This window comes from Rhinoderma darwinii, chromosome 3 (assembly GCF_050947455.1).
Source record: "Rhinoderma darwinii isolate aRhiDar2 chromosome 3, aRhiDar2.hap1, whole genome shotgun sequence".
NCBI lineage: Eukaryota > Metazoa > Chordata > Amphibia > Anura > Rhinodermatidae > Rhinoderma > Rhinoderma darwinii.
In genome coordinates, this window is record NC_134689.1 from 279,232,765 (window position 1) to 279,259,262 (window position 26,498).

The 26,498-nt window shown below is 40.2% G+C and overlaps 1 protein-coding gene across 1 annotated transcript in view; it reads right to left on the bottom strand.

Annotated features, from left to right (window-relative positions):
* Positions 1-26,498, bottom strand: part of UNC13C (unc-13 homolog C) — a 520,481-nt gene that overhangs the window by 20,014 nt on the left and 473,969 nt on the right. The window contains exon 31 of the mRNA XM_075857981.1: positions 9,958-10,105. Within this exon, the coding sequence (XP_075714096.1) occupies positions 9,958-10,105 (148 nt within the window). The remainder of the gene's footprint in view (positions 1-9,957; positions 10,106-26,498) is intronic.

Here is a 26,498-nt window from a genome sequence, read left to right on the forward strand (position 1 = left end):
TGTTATTATATACAGTATGCAGGTACAACCTATGGTAGATAAAATTATTCAGATCATAAACCAGAATCTCTGCATATACAGATGAGGCACAGAATGGTATGTAAAATAACATATTACCAACTGGACTATAAGGTTTAAAAAACACAATATAAAGGTTATAAATAAATAAAAATTTGGAGGATAATGGGTGGAATTTATCAACCTTTCTATGCCAGTTTTGAAACAAACTTCCCACAAGTAGTGACGTAACACTCAGGACATCGAGTGCTGCGTCGCATATAAGGCCCTGAACGTGCTTGGATTCAGCCGCGGATACTTAAGGGGGCTAAGAGGACCTGGTGTGGAGAAGCGAAGGAGAGCAGTGACGTGAATATCATTTTATTTTCTGTCTAATGGGGGGGGGGGGTAGTTGGCACACAGGCGCAGTCATTGGACATGGCCAGCAGAAAGATGCGTCAGATTTAATAGGAGGTGCGCGCCTGTTAATAAATCGGTCGCATCTTACTCTAGTGGGACAGAAAGCTAAGATTGGCATATGAAATACCAGTCTTGCTAAATCTGCCCCAATGTCTGATTGTTGGGTGTCAGGCCGTTTGATTGTTTACATATCTATTCCTATATTCTTATAAAGACTACCACACAGTAATAGGGGACACGGGACCGACCCCCATTCTCCTAATAACATTCTATGTCTCTGGAATTTGAAAAGTGAGCTATGTAAATATCTTCTCTTTTAAGAAGTCAATGCTGTATTTGAGATTCACTTAGGGACAGTTTGACTTTTAAAGCAATTAGAATCTACCCTTGGGAACAAAGTGTTAGGGGGGTCAGAAGCCCCCACTCAGAAATATAAATATATATTATTAGATCTCATGCGCAGTTTAGAATCCACTACTTACCATCATGATAAAATTCTGGCAGCCACTACAAGGGGAATTTTACTGGATGAAGATTTATATATTGAATTCAATGGGAGCTGCATTCATTTATATGCAGTGAGAACCCCCTAGTGGAGACTAAAAAGGATCATTGACGAGGGCATTTTGGTAAGTATTTTACGAACTTTTATTTTTTAAGATAAAAAAAAATATGAATATTAAAGTTTTTAAAGTATATTTAAAAAAATAAAAACCTGTATCATGAGAGGTAAGGCACAAAATCCATTCCTGAAGTGACTGCATAAATGTAATTCTTGAAGTACAATTCTTCGAATTGACACATGCTCAGAACTATTCTGTGACCTCATCATATATATTTTGCAGAGTTGTCCCCACTAGGTTATACCGTCACTGCAGTAAAATATACAGTGCTCTACTTGTATATGCATTGGACAGGAACTGTGTTAACACCTGCTCGAAAAGAAAAATGGCTTCCCCTGAGCTGTTGCTATTAACTCCTGCATTGCCAATTCAGCCATTGTAAACACATTACCGAGTGCTAAACTATTTTTCTGCTATAATTTTCCTGTTGCCACAAGGTTTCTGGCACACGGTAGCACCTGTGGTTTTGTCCAGCCCTGGTCACACTACAATATGTCACATAGCCGAGCGCCCCACTGCACTGTATAGAGCTTGTAAGATACACAACAGGTCTAAACTGCTCATTAATATGCACAAAGGCAGCTCTGATGGGAAGCTGTCAATGTACAAAGCCAAAGCAATTCTGTTTAAGACCTTCACTGGGAGCAGCCGGTGTTTTTTCTGTAACATTCCTAATAAAACCTCCTTTGCTAAGTCTTGACATTATGCTAATATTTTACATGAAAGGAGTAATTAAAGGTGCCTCTTGCAATATATAACACTGTGTTTCTGATAATGATAGATGAAACGGTCTATATTTTGTGGATGAGTTTTATTGTGGGTGCCTCGGAATGTGGCAAAAATGTATTTAACAATTAGGTCCTGTTCACACGGCGTATTTTTGACGTGCATTTTGGCATGTTTTACCTATGAAAAATAGAGTAAAACAAGAAGCATGCCAATATCTTGGTGCGTTTTATGTGCTGTGTATTCTATTGAATTCATTAGGAGGCAAAAAATACTCTTAAAACGCAGAAAACAAATCAAAATGCACATATTCATTGAAAAACAGTTTAAAAAAAAGTGTGTTTTTGACAGATGTGTCCACCCTTAACTTTTCCTGAATTGCGTTATGTTATATTATTTGACATGTTACCAATTCAATACAATCTTGCGCCTTCCGGTAAAAAAACGTGTACGTTAATGTATATGTTTTTTGTTCTTTTTTAAATATGGGAATCTATATGCATCCGTCACAGCCATCCAGTAAAAAAAGTATCCTTTTTTTTTTTTTACATTGGGGTCTATTCGTTGGAGGCATCTGTTGGAGGTATAGGTTTTCTTTTACATGTTTGTTTAACATCTTGCGGCACACATCTCAAGATATGTTGAGCTAAGATATAAGTTAAGGGAGGACACATCTGTACGCGTCAGTTTTATTTTGTTAAGCCTCCAAATTATGCCGTGTGAACATATTGAAAATTGCAAAATTTGCAATTAGTGGAGATTTGGGGGTCTCTATTTTTAAAAAGATTTAGATTTCCATCTGATTGATTTAGTTTGAACTCAAACCCAAATCCGTCAGGTCAGCGGAACTGACAGTGGGATCCACCTGTTATCGATGACATCTAAGTCTATGATTTAGATGTCATCGATAACCGGTGGATGCTGCATGTCAGAGACACGCCGGTCCCGCTGTCACCGGAGCCATCAGTCCCGCTGACCTGACGGATTCGTCTCTGAGCGCAAGATGCAGCTTCTATGTATGTATCTGCTGTATTTTAAATCACTTGTTGTCATTTCCCTTAGGTCAATGTCTCACGGAGCAAAAACAGCTGTAAATATTTGACAGATCTTTCTCACTTATGCAAACTACTTTTCCTGCTGAATATGTAGAGGTGCAATACGTTGACAACATTTGAAGAACCCTCAGAATTTAATGCAATCATTCACTACAGGTCAAATCTGATAAATGTTACAAGAGAAACATTGATAACATCATTAGGGCTTTTACTCTTTGCATTTAATTTGCAACTGATATCAACTAATTGGACAACCAGTATAAAAAATGCTATTAGTTAGCAGAAACGTTTCAATGTTTTATTTCAGTCATAGAAATGGGAATAATATAGTTGTGCACAAAGCCCATGGTACATTTTATGATGCCTGTAGAAAAAGGATCTCAAATTAGCTGATAAAAAACGAAAACTTTTTTTTGTAAAAGAAAACTAATGGGCTGACACTAGTATGAACCTAGCCTCAACATGAGGTGAACAAGTCCCTTCTCCAGTATACTCCAGGTGTGAACTGGCTCTTAGCTGGTCAACAGGTTATTTTTTTTAAAGTAGAAAATGTTGCATGTACTTTACAAATGAGGTAAACTTATGAAAAGCCCACAAAGAGAAAACTGTAATGTAACAAAAAAGTGCAAAAAAGTTGTCGCCAGAAACATTATAAATACGGCACAGGTGAATGCGACACTCCCTACTCCCCATATACTGCAACATTTTATACTCTATATGTTGTGTTCTACAGTGTTACTCTACATTATTTGCACCTGGAAACAATAAAATTGTAATTGAATTATACAAGCTATTTATAATGTTCTTAACATCTTCGGGTCAAGACAGAAGCGAAATATAAAGGACAGAAATGTTAGGGCTCTTTCACACACAGATTTCACTGCATTTTGCAGGGCTTTTTTTTTTTTTTGAAACTGTGGCCAGATGTTTGCTGAGAGTTTATCGCAAATGTTGAATATGTTTACAAACATCTGGATTTTTTAGGGTGTTTTTGGGGTCATTGGTAATTTTTTCAAAACGCAGCATGCTGAAGGTATGGCGTTTTCTCAGTAGTCTTCATAGTATTGTTAAGATAGCTTTCAAAAGTCTGAAGATATACAAAAGGACCCAATTTACAAAACGCCACTAAAAACAAATTAAAAAAAAAAGACCCTGTCTGAACCAAGCCTTAAAGCAGTTTTCTTTCTATAATGGAGCGATTAGTACTGGGGTCCTTCAATGTGGCAGTTCAAAGACTTTTCCTCTATTCACATGTGATCTCTGCAGCAGATGATTTCAGTGCTGATGGGTCAAAAACGGAATGGAATTTCAATGATTAGCATATTACAAATTTTCTTTTTTTTTAACATTATGGATCCTTTAGATTTTAAGGGGTCAGAAAACCTCTATGGTAAACCAATATATGGTATTGATTCAATGCATCTAACACTAAAACACCAATTGTTTAAGAGTGACTAATAATCAAATAAATACAACATATAAACGTAGCTAATTCCAGACTTGAACGACGAGCCTCTGTTGGGGACACCGTTTAGGTATCCGCCACTTTTGACGGCAAGAATAGAGAAGCATGCAGCGCTGTACTTGCCCTCACAATGAAGGAAACCTTGACAGAACCCAGATGGACCCCATTGATTTATAATCACTGTTCAGATTTGTCACACAATGGATCTCGCACAGCATCATAGCCTCCATTATAAATAGAAGCATCGACACAAGTGTACACAGTCCTTATATCTTTAAAAATGTCTCACATGCAATAAATGTACAAAGGAGTACTTGAAACTATTCAGAGCTCAAAATTACACTCCGAGACATAACAGTGTCAGTTGCAAAATATATTGTAATAGCTAAATAGCAAGCAATATTCAATTTAAATCTCCTCATATAAAAGAGTCCTTCTATATTTCTCCACATGACAAGTACTAATTTAAGTAAATATGACCGCTTATTACTGTGATGAAAGTTGTCAAGGAAACCCTTGTGCTTTATAGTTGAAATGCCGTTATCATTATTACTTTAATTTCCTAGGTTACAAAGCTGTGATGTGTTTTTAACAATAATATTATTTTACATAAAATAATCAACATTTTGAAAAAACAAAATAATAAAAGTTACATTTACAAATAAAAAACAAAAATGTTATAATTTTTTTTGTCACACTAGAGTCAAGGCTTTCATTTCTGATGGATCTTTGTTTCATCTATTTTTAACATATCAAAATGGAAGCATATCACTTCATAATGGGGGGGGGGTGTTCAACCTTTGTGAACTATTCCAATCATCTGATCAAAGGGGCAGATGCCCGTACTGTTTTATCGCTACACAGCATGGTGCCCATCCACCCACTGTGCAAAGAATAGCAACACAGTTCCATTCAAGTCAGTAGGGCCCTATTGTAGCTCTCTGCAAGGTAAGCGGATGGGAGTGCCACTATGCAGGGAAAATCTGTCATACCCCGACCAATCAGGCATATCCTAGAGATATACCCGCCTCTGAATGGAGGACAAACAGTGTAGCACAATTCTTCTCAAGATGAGCCTATATTGTAATAGTTCTCTGCAAGGCAAGCGGATGGGAGTGCCGCTGTGTAGGGAAAATCTGTTGTATCCCCACAATTCAAGCAAATCCTATGGAAACACCATCCCTTCACATGGTGGGAAAATAGCATTGCATAGTGCTTCTCAAATTGTGAGGCGGTCCACACTGGTTGTTCTGGTTCAGCAACATAACTAGCTCCTATTCTGCTTATGTTAAGGTTTTACTGGAATGGACTTCGACCACAGTGGTGAGGCAAAAGCATGCCCATGTTCAGGTTGGTGAGGCTCCAATAGAAAAAGAGTGAGAACCAAGGAGATAGAGGTCTATGCTTTTCTAATCACACACAAAAAAAACAAAAGTGAAACGTTATAAAATAGAGACTAATTGAAGACAATCATTGGGGATTTAAAACCTACATTCTTCAATAAAAAATGTAAAAAAAAGAAAAAAAGCTAGTGTGAATACAGCCTAACAGTGTTACTGTGGACTAGAAGATCAGTGCTCTGTACTAAAGATATGGATCACCAAAATCTGTATATTTAGCAAACTATTATTTATTATTATTGTAGCCTTCTTTATTATTATTATTATTAATAATAATAATAATAATAATAATAATAATATAATAATAACAACATTATAGTTCAGGTAGCTTTCTACAAAAATGTAAGCTGCACTTATATCAACAGTAGCAAGAAACAGAGAGGGTCCTTTAACTAAAAAATGTAAAAAGTTCCTCTGGCGCTGTAACGTTAACATATGGATTTTTTTGACAGGAGCGACACTAGGCTAACATAACAAATATAATAACATTGTATATTATTGTCTAGCAAATCTCCTTCAGAGGTAAAAAAAATACTTAGACAAGTCTTGGGATTTGATGATGGTGACGCTCATGGAAACATATTGGAAAATTAAAGCTCTACTTTGGCATTTCAATCCACAAGAGACAAACTTCCTCGGATAGAAGATTTGTCAAATGAAGATCCTAGGTACTATGATTGATATCATTGTACCAAACTTTTTCTACTACTGTATATCAAAAATATATTCAAGTGACAGAATCAATAGTATGACCCCCCTGAAGGGAAACATACTGTATATATTTTTTGTCCGTTGTGAATGTATTGAGATCTTTATCGCATTTCCTCCATTCAGAAGGAACAAAAGGGACGTTTACGGCTGCCTTTTTCACTCACTGCTTTTAACTCCATATTATTGGCGAGCGTTATATTAGCTGTCTTTTGTCTTACCTATAAGGCTCTGTTCATATCTGCGTCGGAGGCTCCACTAGGAGCCCCCATCGCAGATTCCTTTGTTTTTGCTGGAAAAAAATAGTGCAGCACGCTGCGCTATATTTTCCGATAAAACAATAGACACTGTGACAGAAACCCGGCAGAGCCTTAGTTACTATTGAAAATATTTACTTTTGTAAATATTTTTGTTCAATATATTATATGCTTAATTTTACTTGTGAGCATGTAAACCAGGTTAAATGCACTCATCCGATCCGTTAGAGACACTTGTTATTTGGTGCATAACAATTCAGAAATGTATTGTCATCCATACGAAGGTAATGCTGTTTGATCCACATTGCATGAAAAGCAGTAAAATATATCATATATCGAATGAGCACTATCCCAAATTAAGAAAAAAAAAATGCTTCTGGGATAACTAATGGAAGGTAATTAGTTGAGTAAATCAACTAATCAGCAAAGATGCACTTAATGGGGAAATCTAGCCAAAGTCATTTCCTAAAATGTCATATAGACATGTCAGCAAATGGTAATTGGTGCCGGTCCATATGCCCAGATCAGCACTGCTTCTCTAAATGAATGAGCCACTAGTTGTTTTCACTCAGTTTAAATCTCTTTCACAATGTTATATTCAAAAAGTAAAATTTGAAGAAAATTGAAAACGGGGGAAAACACATATCCATGTTGTGCCCTTGGAGATATTGATCATATTTTTCTCTCGTCTTGACTATGTTTCTGTACTACAACTATATGAACAATATCTTTGAAGAAAGAATAGTGAGTAGGCGGTCTTAAGGCTAAACCGAATACTTTACCTAAACTCTGCCTCATTCTAATGCTCCAGTTACATCTTATAGTATCCTCCAGATTGAAAAAAGACAGTGGAGTGATTGAGTACAATATAAAGGCATTAGGCTTCATTCACATCTGCATCGGGATTCCGTTAATGGGTTCCGTTAGACCAGGGGTCTCAAACTCGGCCAGGTAAGTGGGCCACAGATAGAAAAAATTTGAAGTTGACGGGCCACATTACTTTCAAGTTTGATACAATACAAAATTATTGTTAAGCATTTAGTTATTTGAACTAATAGAATAATACTACATTACTATAATAATAGCGCTTGGTTTAAACGTAACGGAAATTTGCGAGTTTTCTCCATGTGCTTATTTCAACTACGCAGTTTTCCAGTTAAAGTGACGCTAAATGCAGTCCGGTGGCTCAGTTGGCAGACACACGAATGTCAAGATTGGGTAGCCACTTTTTATATAGTGCCACGGAGACCTCTGTAGATACTGCCACAGTGCCCTCTGTAGATACTGCTGCACACCCACCCATAGATAATGCCACAGTGCCCTCTATAGATAATGCCACATTGCCCTCTGTAGATGCCACCCCCTAGATAATGCCACAGTGCCCTCTGTCGATACTGCCACAGTGCCCTCTGTCGATACTGCCACAGTGCCCTCTGTAGATACTGCCATAGTGCTCTCTGTAGATGCTGCTACAGTGCCCTTTTTAGATAATGCCACACACAACCCTTGTAGATAGGGCCACTCCCTCTAGAAGTGGAATCCCCTGCCAGAGCATTGCAGACGCTTTAGCTGGGGATTCCTCTGCTTGAGGAGCCCCTGACGTCACTATCCATAGACAGTGACGTCAGGGGATCCTCCTGAACCGGAATGTGATGTCAGGGACAATCCCAGAGTCGGTGTCCCAGAGCAGAGCACTAGTATAGGCTCTTCTACGGAACTCTGGGGCAGCCACTGACATCAGTGTCCATATATGGACAGTGATGTCAGGGGCTTTCCCCGAGCTGGAGTCCCGGAGCAGAGCCGCTTCTAGCACTCTGCCTGTGACTCCAGCCCTGCTCCTGACATCACTGTCCAAATATGGACAGTGATGTCAGGGCAAATACCAGAGCCAGAGTCCCAAGCAGAGCCTATATTAGCGCTCTGCCCGGACTCCGGCTCTGTCCATATATGGACAGCGGTATCAGGGGATTCCACAAAGTCCCGAAAAAGAGCCTATATTAGTGGCTCTGTGTCCCACGGGCCGCAAATGACAGCCTCATGGGCCGCATGCAGCCCGCGAGCCGCGTGTTTGAGTCCCCTGCGTTAGACCATTCCATTAGGGGAACCCATGAACGGAAACCAAATGGAAACCATAGCTTTCTGTTTGTATTACCATTGATTTTAATGGTAACATTTCCATTGCAAATGGTTTCCGTTTGTCTCCGTTCTATAAGGTTTCCGTTTTTTGGCCGAATCAATAGCGTAGTCGAATGCACTATAGTTTCCGCAAAAAAAAACGGAAATCTTATGGAACGGAGACAAGTGGAAACCATTAGCAATGGAAGTATTACCATTGAAATCAAGTTAAAAGCACAGCAAAACAAAAACTATTGTATGAAGGTAAATGCAAGCCAAATAAACCAATAGCAAAACATAACATTTTACCGTACCAAAACAACTGAATTGTACTTTAATGATCTGTCCTATTAAGTAGAATTAGAAGCACTTTCTATATTTTAAGAGCAGCCTGATAGCAGACATTTATAAAAGCGCTTTAACCAGATAAGACATCAGTCACACACAATTGTCCCAAATTGCACCAGAAAAATGTAAATGGTGAGCGCCAAATTGAGTTTTAGACACTTTTTACACCTTCTGTACCTTGAAAAAAGGGAGTTGTTATGAGAAAAATGCTCTAAATTTACTATAAACATGATTTTTTTTTAACAAAATATGGTGTATATATATGTACGCCATATGTACTTAACTTACATATATGTATATATGTAAGTGGCATAAGGAAAAGAAATGTGTAACAGGAGAAGCAAGTTGCGCCAAAATTATCATGCAATGTGCTAGCTCTGAAATGTTTCCTCCTACTACTTTGTTGATGTGACTTTGCAGTTTGGCTGTATTCTCAGCACCCACGCCCAAGACACTTGATCATTTCAAGGCCCATTTTACACTCTCTGAGGATTTATTACAAGTAAGGTAAACTATGTAGGGAATATATCCTTTTCAGCAATTAACATGTCTTACTAATTTCAACAACGAGGAACAATTCCCTTATCTCTCTTTTGGCCGTAACAGCTTCCAATTTGTTTGGAAAATAATTTTAATGTTTCCTGGAGATAAAGACCATAAAACACTTTTAGACCACATTTTCAAGAGATCTGCCTATTCATTAATGATAATTCCCATTATTTACTGGATGCTAATAAAAAGAGAAAGTCCAGAATTGCTCTAAACTCTGTTGTTTATCTCCATATCTTTACTAGATGCCGCAGATTTTAATTACTAGGAAGAATATAAATGATTCACACTTACCTTGAGATGTCTGCGTTTCTATAAATTTTTTTATCAAAGCATCAGTAGTTTGAGTGTAGAGGCTGAGAGCATATTTCAATGACTGTAGGTCTTGGCTCTTCTCCAGGAAATTCTTCTTTAACCCACTTCCCCCAGCGTGAAAGTATTGCTATAGTAAAACAGATATGAGCGCTGTAAGATTTCATTTAAAAAGAAGTAACTAACCAAATAAACATTCGCACAGGATTAATAAGGATAAATGCAAATCATTGTCAATGTAATGATCATGCCTATCTTCAATAATAAAAATACAGTATCATACACCTATGCTTTACAGCAATAGTCCATAGGTGCAACCTGTAAGTACACAAGAGACCAATGCATGCCTTTGGTAAATATGGTATTTTGAATAAAAGTTACATATACATTATATATAGTCACAACATGCTAACAGATATAATAGGAAAATACCACAGTATGTACAATGATCTCTTCTTGTGAGCTTCAACAGCTGGCACCTTTGTACCTGGGACATAGATGGACTATTCTGTACACAACCTGATCTTCAAGGAGAATGCATTCATTATATACTGTGCTGTAGTGAAGATGTGCCCGTCGATACACGTGAGTGCTGCAGCCAATAACTGGCGATGTGTTGCGTTATGCATCAATGTGCTTTGCGAGTGGCATGTGTAATTCACGTACTCGCAAAGCACTTTTTTTTTTTTTTAATCGAATTGATGCACACGTCATGCACCGCACACGGATGTGCACCCGTGTGCGGTGCGTGGTTGTCACACACCCATTGACTTCAATGGGCGCGTAGGTGCGTGAAAACGCACCAATATAGGACATGCAGTGAGTTTCACGCAGTGGACTCTCGCTGCGTGAAAACTCACGCATGTGTGAACGGCCCCATTGAAATCAATGGGTCCGTGTGCTGCGCGTGATTTCCATGCAAAGAACATGGACGTTATTCACTTTCGTGTGACTGGGCCCTTACAGGACTAAATATCTGTTGTGTTGTTCTCCTAGAAGTAATATCTGTTGTGTTATTCTCCTAGAAGTAATATCTGTCGTGTTGTTCTCCTAGAAGTAGGGTGAGATAGGGATAGTTGTTACTGTTTCTTCATTTACAGACTTGTGAAAGAGCCTCTGAGCCTTCTGTCATCAACCACAGTGAAAGATAAATGCTGAATCCACGCATAAGTCTGGTAAGATCCACCCTTTTTTCACTATTGATGTAGTTTGATTCCTTATATTTTTCTAAATATTGAGGTCCATTGAAGTGGTGTTTATTGAATAGACATACACCCTTTTGCTTTTGCGTCATCTTTGTGACACACATACAGTGGGTAGGACTTGTTCTTTGTGGGTTGTTGTGACGATAGACAACCCGTTGTTTTGTTACATATTGTTTGTCCTTTTAGTCTATATATACCTTTTAATGGTAATGAATAAAAGTACATTTTTAAATAGCTATCTTTCTGGTCTGGGTACAATAAATGGTGGTTTCATTAAAAACCACAACTCGTCCCGCAAAAAACAAGCCCTCACATTGGCTTTGTCGACGTAAAAATAAAAAAAGTTATGGCTTTTGGAATGCGACGATGGAAAAAACAAAATGAATGTTTCCAAGTGGTTAACTCTTTGGCTATGCTCCTATAACTAGAAAGATATATTAAGAAAGTAATCAGCACAGTATGTTAAACCTATTTAAAACATGAATACAAAATGGTATTCAAGGGAGGATATTCACAGTTTGGTTTCATTCCAAATGTTAATATAGTACCCTGTGATTTTTGAATTATAGTCCTGTAGACCTGTGAAAAGTATTGTCACTTTATAGTTTAGCTAATAACAAGTCAAAAATGACAACTCAACATGAACTATCTTTCCACTTACTACACAAAATGTTATTATTTACAACACAAAGATGCACTTGACACACACTCATGGTTGAACCATAGTTGACATAAACAGAACTAGAAACAAGGCTGTAGAATTTCTTGTTCAATCAAATGTTGCAGTGGCAGCATATAGGGGGAGATTTATTAAGATTGGCATTTCATACACCGGTCTTTAACAGTTCGCTGGAGTAAGATGTGATCGCCTCTTAATAAAAGTGTTGCATTTTCAGCTGGTCATGCACCAACACTTCCTATGACCGTGTCCACAATCCTCCCCTCCTGATCATAAATAAAATGTAAAAAATATATGCTCACTGCTCCGCTTCTCCCCACCGGGTGCCCTTGGGCTCTCACTGCAGGGCCTTATTTGTGACACAGCACTCAATGCCCTGAGTGCTGAGTCACATATAGCATCCTGACACTGCTCGGCGTCAGTACTGTACCTTGTATGGGTCACAGCCTGCAGTGGAAGCCTAAGGGTACCCGGTAATGAGAAGCAGAGCTGTGAGGGGAGTCCATTTTTTTATCTTATTTTATGGTCCGAAGGGGAAGGGGGGTTGGTAGTCTCATCAGGGGAGGCTAGGTACGGGCCGACACAGAGTACATTCCACAGAGTATGGCCCACAAAGTGAAATCTACGCCAGGTAGGAGCAGGTACACATTACCGCTATAATTTATTAAATCTTTCTGCCATAAATCTGTCAGATCGTGGTGACCCCACCCCTTGTGTTAAACCCTGCCCCCTTTTCAAAAGTGGCGAGGGTGGCGTAAAATGCCCAAAAGTCACAATTTTCACTTCAAATTGTGACCTTTTGCGACTTTTTTTATGCCAGAGAACTGGAAAAGAAAGGTTAATAAATTCCCCCCAGAGTTCCTAGGAACTAATACACTGAAGCAAGGAATGTTTATTTAACCCCTTCAGGACCCAGCCTGTTTTGGCCTTGTGGATGCAGCCAATTTTTCCAAATTTGACATGTGTCACTTTATGTGGTAATAACTTGGGAATGATTTTACCTCTCCAAGCGATTCTGAGATTGTTTTCTCGTGACATACTGTACTTTGTTAGTGGAAAAATGTGATCAATAAATTCAATATTTGTTTGTGAAAATCACCAAACTTTAGAGAAAATTTGCATTTTTCAAAATTTAAATGTATCTGCTTGTAAGACAGATAATAATACCACACACAATAGTTACTAATTAACATTTCCCATATGCCTACTTTATGTTGGCATCGTTTTATGAATCTCCTTTTATATTTCTAGGACGCTACAAGGCTTAGAACTTTAGCAGCAATTTCTCACATTTTCAAGAAAATTTCCAAAACCTATTTTTATAGGTACCAGTTCATTTGTGAAGTGGCTCTGAGGGCCTTATCTATTAGAAAACCCCATAAGTCACCCAATTTTAAAAACTGCACCCCTCAAAGTATTCAATACAGAATTTAGAAAGTTTCTTAACCCTTTAGGTGTTTCAGAGGAATTAAAGCAAAATAGAGGGGACATTATCTCATTTCTTTTTTTTGTCGGAAAATGCATTGTAATCCATTTTTTTTCAGTAACATAAAAGGTTTTACCAGAGAAATGCAACTCAATATTTATTGCCCAGATTCTGCAGTTTTTAAAAATATCCCACATGTGGCCCTAGCGTGGTAATGGACTGGAGCACATGCCTCAGAAGCAAAGGCGCACCTAGAGGATTTTGGGGTCTCCTTTTTATTTAAATATATTTTAGGCACATGTCAGGTTTGAAGAGGTCTTGTAGTGCCAAAACAGTGGAAACACCCCTAAATGACACCATTTGGCAAACTACACCCCTCAAGGAATTCATAAAGTGATATAGTGAGCATTTTAACCCCAAAGGTTTTTTGCTGAATTTAGTGGAATTAGTCAGTAAAGTTTTTTTTTCTTTGGGTTTTAGTAGGTCACTTCGTTTGGTTTAAATTGCATTGATGAAGGCATCCCTCAGAACATGATTCGGATATCCTCTATCTAGAAATCTTTCTCTCATATCTGCAGCTTGTATCATAAAAGTCTTAGTATTAGAACAATTTCTCCTGAGACGGAGGTCAACAGAGAGGGAAGAAATTTAGTCTGGGGATTGACAGGATACCGATGTACAACCCTATGATCCTAAACTACCCTGCTTTACTCATTCTGGGAACATCTATCCTATACTCATCAAGCCGAATACGCAGGCTGTATATGCAATATATTATCATACACAACGATATTGTTATTCCATTTTTATGGGAAAAAATACAAGTTATATTTGAGAAATTTACCCTTCCTCAATATACTTGCTACAAAGTTGGGAGGTATAACAGGAACCAACCCGTTGATTCATTACTGGGAATAAACAATTATCCATCCTGGTCTTTGTTTCATCTTTCTGCGACTACCCTGCACACTGGCACTTACACTACCTTTGCCTACATTACGTCTCTTTCTATGCCCGACTACATATAATCAAACCGCTACTACCACAACCTTCTTTTCTTCTCTTCTTCACATTTCCTCTTTACAACCTTACATTTAAATTTTTTAAAGCAATCTACGAATGTCCAAATATATTATTGTTGAAGTTTATTCAAGTTCATTGTTCTCTAGGTCTTTTTCATTTAGAGAATTCTAATTTGTATATGATGGTTGCCTTCTATACATCTATTGCCCTTCTCTACCTTGAATAAAGGCATATGTGTAAATTTAAGCAGCAATTCCATATGTGACTGATGTACAGGGTGGGCCATTTATATGGATACACCTAAATAAAATGGGAATGGTTGGTGATATTAACTTCCTGTTTGTGGCACATTAGTATATGGGAGTGGGAAACTTTTCAAGCTGGGTGTTGACCATGGCGGCCATTTTGAAGTCGGCCATTTTGTATCCAACTTTAGTTTTTTCAATGGGAAGAGGGTCATTTGACACATCAAACTTCGAGAATTTCACAAGAAAAACAATGGTGTGCTTGGTTTTAACGTTACTTTATTCTTTCATGAGTTATTTACAAGTTTCTGACCACTTATAAAATGTGTTCAAAGTGCTGCACATTGTGTTGGATTGTCAATGCAACCCTCTTCTCCCACTCTTCACACACTGATAGCAACACCGCAGAAGAAATGCCTCCCAATCTGACCCCCTTAGACTTTTATCTCTGGGGTCATCTGAAGGCAATTGTCTATGCTGTGAAGATACGAGATGTGCAGCAACTGAAACTACGGATACTGGAAGCCTGTGCTAGCATTTCTTCTGCGGTGTTGCTATCAGTGTGTGAAGAGTGGGAGAAGAGGGTTGCATTGACAATCCAACACAATGGGCAGCACTTTGAACACATTTTATAAGTGGTCAGAAACTTGTAAATAACACATGAAAGAATAAAGTAACGTTAAAACCAAGCACACCATTGTTTTTCTTGTGAAATTCTCGATAAGTTTGATGTGTCACATGACCCTCTTCCCATTGAAAAAACTAGAGTTGGATACAAAATGGCCGACTTCAAAATGGCCGCCATGGTCAACACCCAGCTTGAAAAGTTTCCCCCCTCCCATATACTAATGTGCCACAAACAGGAAGTTGATATCACCAACCATTCCCATTTTATTTAGGTGTATCCATATAAATGGCCCACCCTGTATATTGACTTTTTGTAATTTGTTTTTTTTAATTCTATACAAGTAAAATCTTAAACTGAAAATGTCACCAAACTCAATATAGATAGAGGTGCAGTCCTGTGAAATGTCAACAGCTGAAGTTTTTAATCTAGTAACTTCTTCAAGGAATTCCTCAACAATTCTGTAAATCACTATACAGCTTATATATTTTCTGTGATTATTTTTCAAACATTTTCAGTAGAATACTTGTTCTTTCAGTCACCAACATAAAATATTGGTTTATTTCTATCCTATATTCTTTAGTTATACCTTGCTTGTACTGTCATGAAAGTATCCTCACACATATTGGTCCTTACTTCTGCCTTGCTAAAATCTAATTTTTCTACCACATATGCAAAGAAACCCACACATGAACTTTGGATCATGGGAACTAAGAAACTCATTTATACAAGGGGGAGAATGAAAATAATCTACTGGGTATAGTATCACACCCATGACACCAGGCCTGCAAGGCAACAAGGCTAATTGTTATACTACAAATAATGGTATATACAGTAAAACAATTCTTACCAAGAGGAAATTTATACCATTGTTGGATTATTTAATTACACTTGGTCTTTTTTAACTTCATTTAAATAACATATTTTTTTTTAGGATTCTTATTTCTAACATAGGTCTCTGATTATAATTATCTTCTAAAACATTTTTTGTTTGCATAAAGCATTTGAATAAAAACAATCTAATGAATGTTTAGGTCTTTTGATACATGTTATACCTCACAAAAAAATAGAAACAAGTGAAAAAAAAAGTGGCTACGTTCTAAAGGGCCTTTTACACTGGCCAACAATAGGCCAGCGCAGCGAGCGCCGATCAATGAGACATCGTTGCTTGGCGCTCGATTGCTCCTGGCGCACGGAGCTATAAATGGGGATGAGTGTTCGTTTCTCCGATCGCTCGTCCCCATACATTATTATCATGTCGGCAGTGCGTCTCCCTGTTTACACAAGGAGATGTTCTGCCGACAACGATAATATTTAACTTTTTTTAAACTATGCAATCAGCAGATGATGGAGCGTTTGCTCGTTCATCTGCTGATCGTTCCCCCTGTTTACACAGGGCAATTATCGGCAACGAGCGTTATATGAACGCTCATCTGCACGATAATCGCCCAGTGTAAAACCCCCTCAAGTTGCTTGGTCCTAATCCTATACTTGTAGACTACTAGTTCTAAATGTGTATGTAATAGGCCTCATGCAGGAGTCTGATCAGAAACACATGCCCCTACTTCCTGTGCCAACGTCCAGCACCATAGTAAAGGGAATGTACCATCAGAAAATGACATATTATTTAACCCCTTAATACCAAAGCTATTTTATGCCTTAATGACCAAGCAAATTTTTCATTTTTTTTCATCGTCTCATTCAAAGAGCTATAACTTTTTATTTTTCTGTCTACATAGCTGTAAGTTGTATTTTTTAATAGCACCATTTTGCGATACATATCATTTATTGATTCTTATTAACTTTTTCGGGGGATAATAAAAAAAATACCCAGAAATTTTGCCATTATTTTTTGCGTCTTAAATTGACGTTGTTTACTATGTGGTATAAATAACATAATAGCTTTATTCAGTGGGTCGCTACGATTGGGGCAAAACCAAATGTATATAGTTTTTTTTATGTTTTACGACTTTTCATTTTTATTGGTATCATTTTGGAGTATATACAACTTTGATAGCTTTTTATCACATTTTTTGGAAGGCAGAATGAACAGAAAACAGCAATTATGGCATAATTTTCTATTTTATTTTTTACAGGGTTCATTGTGCAGGTTAAACAATGCAAAGGTTTTATAGTTGGGGTCATTACGGATGCAGCGGTATCAAATATGTGTTACTTTTATTTAAAAAAATAGTTTTTTCATAGTAAAGCATTTTGTAAGGGAAATAGGATTTTTTTAATTTTCTTTTACTTGGGATTTTTATTTATTAACTTTATTACATTTTTTTTTTACTTTTCTTTTAGTCCCACTAGGGGACTTTAGTTTGCGATCATTTGATGGCTTTTATAATGGCTTTTATAATACACTGCAAAACTTCTGTATTGCAGTGTATTTGTGCCTATCACTAAAGGCAGACCTGAGGGCCTTTGATAGGCCCCCGGCTGCCATAAAAACCATCGGCACACCCACAATCGCATCATGGGTGTGCCGATGAGGTGAGAGAGTGAGCAACCTCCCTCTAAAACTACTTATATGCGGTGGTCGCTATTGACCCCCGCATCTAAGGGGATAAATGGGCGGGATCGATGCGGATTGCGATCTTGTCCGCTAGAGCAGGTCTGCTCGTAGCCCTCAGCTACCTCCGGGAGCTGAGACCAGGGAGCTTTTACTCCTTCCAGCGGAACTGCTTTATTCTGATGCAGCTCTTTAAAAAGGCTACTGCATCAGAATAAAGCCTGTTAGTGACCGCCATAAACACACCTATGGGTGGTCACTAACTGGTTAAATTAGGTTTTTATCATAAACATTTTTATACATACTGTGTATATATTTATTATGGTTAAATATTACTTGGAACACACAAATGTATTTCCCTAAGGGCAAAAATAATTGGCTATCCAGAGACCATCAAAATAAAATGGCAACGTTTCGAAGAAATAAAAAAAATACATTAAAGAGAAAATGTGATTGAAGATTTATAAATGCATAATGTGAAAATAGATTACAAGGAGATATGACATTATCCTCTTATCAGTTTAAATACTGTGAAAATGGAGTGATTATCTTCATTCTCATACAGCAAGACTATAGAAGCTATACCGCTAAAAGCATAGCATGGGCCATGGAAAGAAAATGTCAAGTCTGACAGATTTATTACATACATTTTTTTTTGTGAAAAAGCATAAGCTAGGTAAATAATTGAATTTGCTGTGAGAAAATTGGATCTCTTAAAATAAAATATGTATCTACAAATATAGATATACTGTACCTCTATGCTAGATCATGTATAATAAACTTCAGGAGGGTATTGAATGACCACATAAAAGCTGCAAGACAGCATACAACTGAGGCTATTTTGTTACAGAAAACCTCAGTTCAGTGTGTGACTTTACTTCAGGTGGGTATATCATTCAGTTTCTATCAGATAAGGGTTTATTAGCCCAGGACTAAGTTATTGGCTACATTGAGGAGGCTGAAAATTGAAGTAGTGAGACTCGGAGCCCAGTTATGGGAAAATTGGGGGGTTTTGAAATATAGAGAGACATTAAAACTTCCCCAAGTAGGACATTAATTTTGAAATCATAAAATTCTGCAAACAACAGCAGGACAAGCTCTGTTAATGCCCAAGGCGGTGGTTTCAGAAAGACCCTCCAACACACAGACTGAATTTTAGCAGGATAGTTGGCGGATGGACAATCATTCATTTAAAAGGGTTCTCTAATGATGATATGTATTTTTTATTTTTTTTGAATGGTCGGATTGTGACCCTTATTTTTAATTAACCCCTTCCCGCTCCTGGACGTACTATTAGGTCATGGTAGCTGTATCATTCGCGCTCCATGACCTAATAGTACGTCACGGGAGTAACGGCTTCCCGACACATACAGGAGCTGTGACAGCTGCTGTCTCGTACAGCAGTTGCCGCAGCTCCTACAGCTGATTAACCCCTTAAAAGCCGCGTTTAATAGCGATCGCCGGTTTTTAGGGGTTAAACCACAATCGACGGCCCGCTACACGATAGCGGCCGGCGATGGTGGCTATGACAACCAGACGCATAACAATGGAGTCCGGCTATGCCATGGACGGAAGCCTAGTGGGTCCTAAGTCAGGACCCACTATGCTTGCTGTCAGTGAGTAGCTGACAGCTCTAATACACTGCACTACGCAAGTCCCCTAGTGGGACAAAGTAAAAAAGTAAAAAAAAAGTAAAAAAAAGTTGTGTAAAAATAAGAAAATAAAAGTTTGAAAAGTCATAAAAGTAAAAATCCCCCTTTTTCCCTTATCAGTCCTTTATTATTAATAAAAATAGATAAACAAACAAATAAGCTACACATAATTGGTATTGCCGCGTCCGTAGCGGCCTGAACTACAAAATTATTTCGTTATTTATCCCGCGCGGATAAACCGTACCAGAAACATTTTCCAGAAATATATTACTGTATTCGTACTCACCAGTCTTTTCCCCAGTGAAGCTTATTATCTAACATATCATCCGTGGAGAACACACGAACACACACACACGAACACACACACACGAACACACACACACGAACACACACACACGAACACACACACACACACGTACTTTTTTAAAATTTTGGGAGGGGAATAATGTGAGCCCAGAGCAAACCCAGTAGAATTCCATAAAAAAAATATTAACTGGTGAATGGTGCTTTGAATTAAAATTAACGTTGAGGGCTTATTCACAAGAACGGGTGTCAAATCACGGCCGATTTGCAGCCACATTGGACCTGATTTCACAGATGTTACAGGCTTGTCTCATTTTTTTTACAGGCTGTTCACACGGTCCGTTAAAATAACGGCCATGTGAATAGCCCCATAATAGTACATTAATGCAGCTGTGTGACGGTTGTTAAAAACACGGCCGATTATACTGCTCGTGTTTAGGCAGCTAGGCTACAGATGCATCCACCCATAGCTTTTTTTTAATTGCGTTAAGTTATACAAGTTTTCAAGATACCAATTCAATACAATCTCACACCATCGGTAAAAAAAAAGTATACGTTGACATATGCGTTTTTTTTTAACATGGGAGTCTATGGGTGACGGATAGTCAACGGATGGCTTTCATCAAAGACATCTGTCACAAGCATCTGGTAAAAAAAAGTTAATGTAAACATAAATATTTTTTAAACATGGGAGCCTATATGTGACAGATGGCTGAAGGATGGCTTCCATTGGAGGTGTATGCTTTTTCTTTACATATTTGTTTAAGATCTGACTCCATACATCTCGGGGTATTTCGGTTTTAGATATAAGTTAAGAGAGGACACATCTGTATTTGGTGCGTGCTTGCTCGCCATTAAAAAATACATTGAGAAATATGTCAGTTTCATAATTATTGATAGGCCGGCAAACAAATGTGCATTAAGTCCTCCTGACCTTCCTCCAGGGGCGTAGCTATGGGGGGCAGACAGGGCATGTGCCCAGGGCGCAACTTAGAGGGGGGCGCCGGCGCCAGCGCCACCTCCTCCTGCACTATAATTGTACCTGTGTCTATAGGACACAGGTACAATTAGAAGCATGAATGGCCGGGTACGTTCCGTGCCCGTCCATTCAGCTCTTTTGTACGAGTTGCGCTTCTGTCGCTGAAAGGCGCTGAATGACAGGCAAAGTCATCCTGCCCAGCCAATCAGTGCCTTTCATAGACGCTTCGTTCAACCCCCAGGAGACCTGCGCAGAAGAGAGCAGGTCTCCATTGCTGCCGGCCGGCGTGGGAACGGGATTAAGGTGAGTTTGAATAATTTTGTTTTTGTTATTGTAATAAAAAAGTGTGTGGCTGTATCTACAGGGGGGCTTTATCTACAAGGGGGACTTTATCTACGGGGGGACTTTATCTACGGGGGGACTTTTTATGGGGGGCTTTATCTACAGGGGGTGTCTATCTACAGGGGGGGGCTATATACTGGAATGGGCTATCTATGGAGCACCATATTCAGGGGTGGGCTATATCTACAGGAGGGCTATATACAGGGGTGGGCAATCTATGGAGCACTATATACAGGGGTGGGCTATATCTATAGGGGGCTATATACAGGGGTGGGCTATCTGTGGAGCACTATATACAGGGGTGGACTATATGTGGAGCACTATATACAGGGGTGGGATATATCTACAGAGGGCTATATACAGGGGTGGGCTTTCTGTGGAGCACTATAGGGGGAGCTATTTGTGGGATACTATATATAGGGATGGGCTATCTCTACAGGGGGACTATATACAAGGGTGGGCTATATCTACAGGGGGCTATATACAGGAGTGGGCAATCTATGGAGCACTATATACAGTAGTGGGCTATATCTACAGGCGGGCTACATACAGGGGTGGACTATCTGTGGAGCACTATATACAGTGGTGGACTATATGTGGAGCACTATATACAGGGGTGGGCAGGGGCGTAGCTAAAGGCTCATGTGCCCCGATGCAAAAATTCTTACTGGGCCCCCCCCCCCCCACAAACTTCTCATGCCCGGCGGATCGCAGCTTTCAGTTGCATCGCTGGGTCTCCTAAGTGACCCAACAATGCAGCACTAGCAGCCAGGGGCGTCACTAAGGCTGGGTTCACACACCCTATTTACGGACGTAATTCGGGCGTTTTAGCATTGAATTACATCCGAAAATGCGGCTCAAAAGCGTTGGCAAACATCTGCCCATTCATTTGAATGGGTCTTACGATGTTCTGTGCCGACGGTCATTTTTTTTTACGCGCCGCTGTCAAAAGGCGGCGCGTAAAAAAGACGCCCGCGTCAAAGAAGTGCCTGTCACTTCTTCAGACGTAAATGGAGCCGTTTTCCATGGACTCCATAGAAAAACAGCTCCAATTACGTCCGTAATGGACGCAGCGAAAAACGCCTGCACATGCCATTACGGCTGAAATTACGGTGCTGTTTTCTCCTGAAAACAGCTCCGTAATTTCAGCCGTAACAGACGCTGCCGTGTGAACATACCCTCAGGGCTTAAAATGTCAGGGAAATAGCCCCAATACATATGTGTCCGCCCAAAAAAAAGTGTGTATATGAGACAGCATAGCATATCTATAGCACTACGACCCTATAAACTATGGCTAGGATTAGATACATTGGCTGAGCAGACAGTATCACACATGATAGGATTAGATACAGTGGCTCAGAAGGCAGTATCACACATGATAGGATTAGATACAGTGGCCCAGCAGACAGTATCACACATGACAGGATTAGATACAGTGGCTGAGCAGACAGTATCACACATGATAGGATTAGATACAGTGGCTCAGAAGGCAGTATCACACATGATAGGATTAGATACAGTGGCCCAGCAGACAGTATCACACATTACAGGATTAGATACAGTGGCTGAGCAGACAGTATCACACATGATAGGATTAGATACAGTGGCTGAGCAGACAGTATCACACATGATAGGATTAGATACAGTGGCTGAGCAGACAGTATCACACATGATAGGATTAGATACAGTGGCCCAGCAGACAGTATCACACATGATAGGATTAGATACAGTGGCACAGCAGACAGTACCACACATGATAGGATTAGATACAGTGGCTCAGAAGGCAGTATCACACATGATAGGATTAGATACACAGCTCAGCAGACAGTATCACACATGATTGGATTAGATACAGGGGCTGAGCAGACAGTATCACACATGATAGGATTAGATACAGTGGCTCAGAAGGCAGTATCACACATGATAGGATTAGATACACAGCTCAGCAGACAGTATCACACATGATTGGATTAGATACAGGGGCTGAGCAGACAGTACCACACATGATAGGATTAGATACAGTGGCTCAGAAGGCAGTATCACACATGATAGGATTAGATACAAAGCTCAGCAGACAGTATCACACATGATAGGATTAGATACAGGGCCCAGCAGACAGTATCACACATGATGGGATTAGGTACATGGCCCAGCAGCTGTATCGCACATGATAGTATTAGATACACAGCTCAGCAGACAGTATCACACATGATTGGATTAGATACAGGGGCTGAGCAGACAGTACCACACATGATAGGATTAGATACAGTGGCTCAGAAGGCAGTATCACACATGATAGGATTAGATACACAGCTCAGCAGACAGTATCACACATGATTGGATTAGATACAGTGGCACAGCAGACAGTACCACACATGATAGGATTAGATACAGTGGCTCAGAAGGCAGTATCACACATGATAGGATTAGATACACAGCTCAGCAGACAGTATCACACATGATTGGATTAGATACAGGGGCCAGCTCGCTGACATTGCGGCTCCAGCGCTGGACCCAGGCCAGGTAAGAATAATAATTTTGATTCTTTATGTGTTACTGATTATTTTTGTGTTTTTTTACAGGTTCGGTTGTTGGACTTCAGATTCAATGACAGCGTTTTTTTTATTCTCAATAAAATGGTTAATGAGGGTTGTGTTTTTTTATTTCAATAAAATATTTTTTTTATGCGCTTGTATCTATTTAAACTTTATTATCACCGCCTTAGTAATGGCCACCGGCTCATTGACAACCTCCATTACTAAGGCGGAGCTTAATGTTAGCAGGTGCAGAGGCTACACTAACCCCCATTATTACCCCGGTACCCACCGCCACCAGGAGTACTGGGAAGAGCCGGGTACGAACCAGTACCCGACCATCTGTAGTGACGGGCAGGCACCGGGGTGGCCGCAGGCTGGTAGTATTAGGCTGGGGAAGGCCAAAAACAGTGGCCCCTACCACCCTGGTAATGCTGCCTGCTGCTGCTGTGTTGCATCTGGCTGGTTATGAAAATTGGGGGGGACCCCACATCGTTCTTTCCAACTATTTTTTATTTTTTTTTAAATGACGTGGGGTCCCCCCCATTTTTCATAACCAGCCAGATACAATAACGCAGCAGCAGCCTAGCATTACCAGGGTGGGAAGGGCCACTGTTTTTGGCCTTTCCCCTCCTGATACTACCAGCCTGCGGCCACCCCAGTGGCCGACCATCACTACAGATGGTCAGGTACTGGATCGTACCCGGCTCTTCCCAGCACACCTGGTGGCGATGGGTACCGGGGTAATAAAGGGGGTTAGTGTTCGCCTCTGCACCGGCTAACACTAAGCCCCGCCTTAGCAATGGATGCTGTCAATCAGCCGTCGGCCATTACTAAGGCGGTAGTAATATAGTTTAAAAACAAAGACATAGAAAAAATATTTTATTGAAATAAAAAAAAACCCACACAACCCTCATTAACCATTTTATTGATAATAAGAAAAAAGCCGTCATCGAAGTCGTCCTGGAATCCGCCGTAGTCCAACGACCAAACCTGTAAGAAAACACACAAAAAATGATTAGTGACACATGTGTTAGGCTTAGATACAGGGCCCATGTGTGATACTGTCTGTGGGACCCTGTATCTAAGCCTACCACAACGTAGGCTTAGATACAAGGTCCAGCAGACCGTAATCTTATACAGTATAAGATTACTGTGTGCTGGGGCCCTGTATCTAAACCTACAGTGTGGTAGGCTTAGATACAGGGCCCAGCAGACAGGATCACACATGGGCCATGTATCTAAGCCTACCATGTGATTGGCTTAGATACAGGGCCCAGCAGACAGGATCACGCATGGGCCATGTATCTAAGCCTACAGTGTGGTAGGCTTATATACAGGGCCCACCAGACAGGATCACACATGGGCCATGTATCTAAGCCTACCATGTGATTGCTGGGCCCTGTATCTAAGCCAGACAGGATCACACATGGGCCATGTATCTAAGCCTACCATGTGATTGGCTTAGATACAGGGCCCAGCAGACAGGATCACACAATCTGTGATCCTGTCTCATGGGCCCCCTAAGCCTGATACATCGTAGGCTTAGGGGTTGTGCAGTCCCTAAACATTGATGGCCTATCCACAGGATAGGCCATCAATAGCTGATGTGTCTCCCGGGACCCGCAAATCAGCTGTTTTGATGGGGCCGCAGCACTCGTACAAGAGCTGCTTCCCCTTCATTTCACTACTCGCACACACTGTGAATGGCCGACACCGATTCACAGTGTGACCGGAATGAAGTGACAGGAATGAAGGGGAGCAGCTCTCGTACGAGTGCTGCGGCCCCTTCAAAATAGCTGATTGGCGGGTCACGGGAGTCGGACCCCGCCAGTCAGGGATAACCTTACCTTCCTCTTCGGCCGCGGCGGGAGTTCTGTCGTCTCGCTGCTGTGTGCGGCGCATAGCGCTATGACGTCATGCGCTGCGCACAGCGCTTGACGTCAGGACCTCCGCTGCCATCCGGAACCAGGAAGGTAAGTAAAGTATGTTACTATAGTAACAGGGGCCCGCGGCCCGAGTTACTATAGTAACTTTTTATTGATGTGGTGCGGGGGGCCGTGGGCCCCCCTGGCTTCGGGGCCCGGTCGCAATTGCGACCCCTATAGCTACGCCAGTGGGGGTGGGCTATATCTACAGGGGTGGGCTTTCTGTGGAGCACTATAGGGGGAGCTATTTGTGGGATACTATATATAGGGGTGGGCTATATCTACAGGGGGGCTATATAGAGGGGTGGGCTATCTGTGAAGCACTATATACAGGGGTGGGCCATATCTACAGGGGGGGGCTATATACAGGGGTAGCCTATCTGTGGAGCACTATATACAGGGGTGGGCTATCTGTTGAGCACTATATACAGGGGGGCTATATATAGGGTGGGCTATCTGTGGCGCACTATATACAGGGGCACTATCTACAGGGGGCTCTATGGCAGACAATATCTACAGGGGGCACAGTGTGTGTGTGTGTGTGTGTGTGTGTGTGTGTGTGTGTGTGACACGGTGTATGGTGCTATTATATTTAGGGGTGTAGTGTGTGGTATAATGAGAACTTTATCTTTATTTATAGGTGTAGAAATGTTGGAAAAGTGAGAAGCCGAAGACATCTGAGCGGCAAACTGCAGAAATGGTCTGTGACCGGGAGAAGTCATCATAGAGGTCTGGACCAGATGGAGAAAAAGAACTAGAATTTGAGACGTCACCGGTGAGTCACTTAATATAAATGTTTATTCTGCCTCTAATCAGTAATGTAGTCACTGTATGATCTGCAGCGAGATGATGGGTGGTATGATTATGTTATGGTTTATTTTTTGTGAAACAGCATCTCCCAGCATATCCTTATCATTGTTCGGGCTATGCTGGGAGCTGTAGTTTTACGCCATACAAACCTGTACAGCAGGGGTTGCAGTAAATTGAACTGTATTTGTGCGGGTGCTGTACATGTATTGAGCTTGGTTCTGGTGTTGTGTATAGAACCATATTGCTTGTAAAATGTA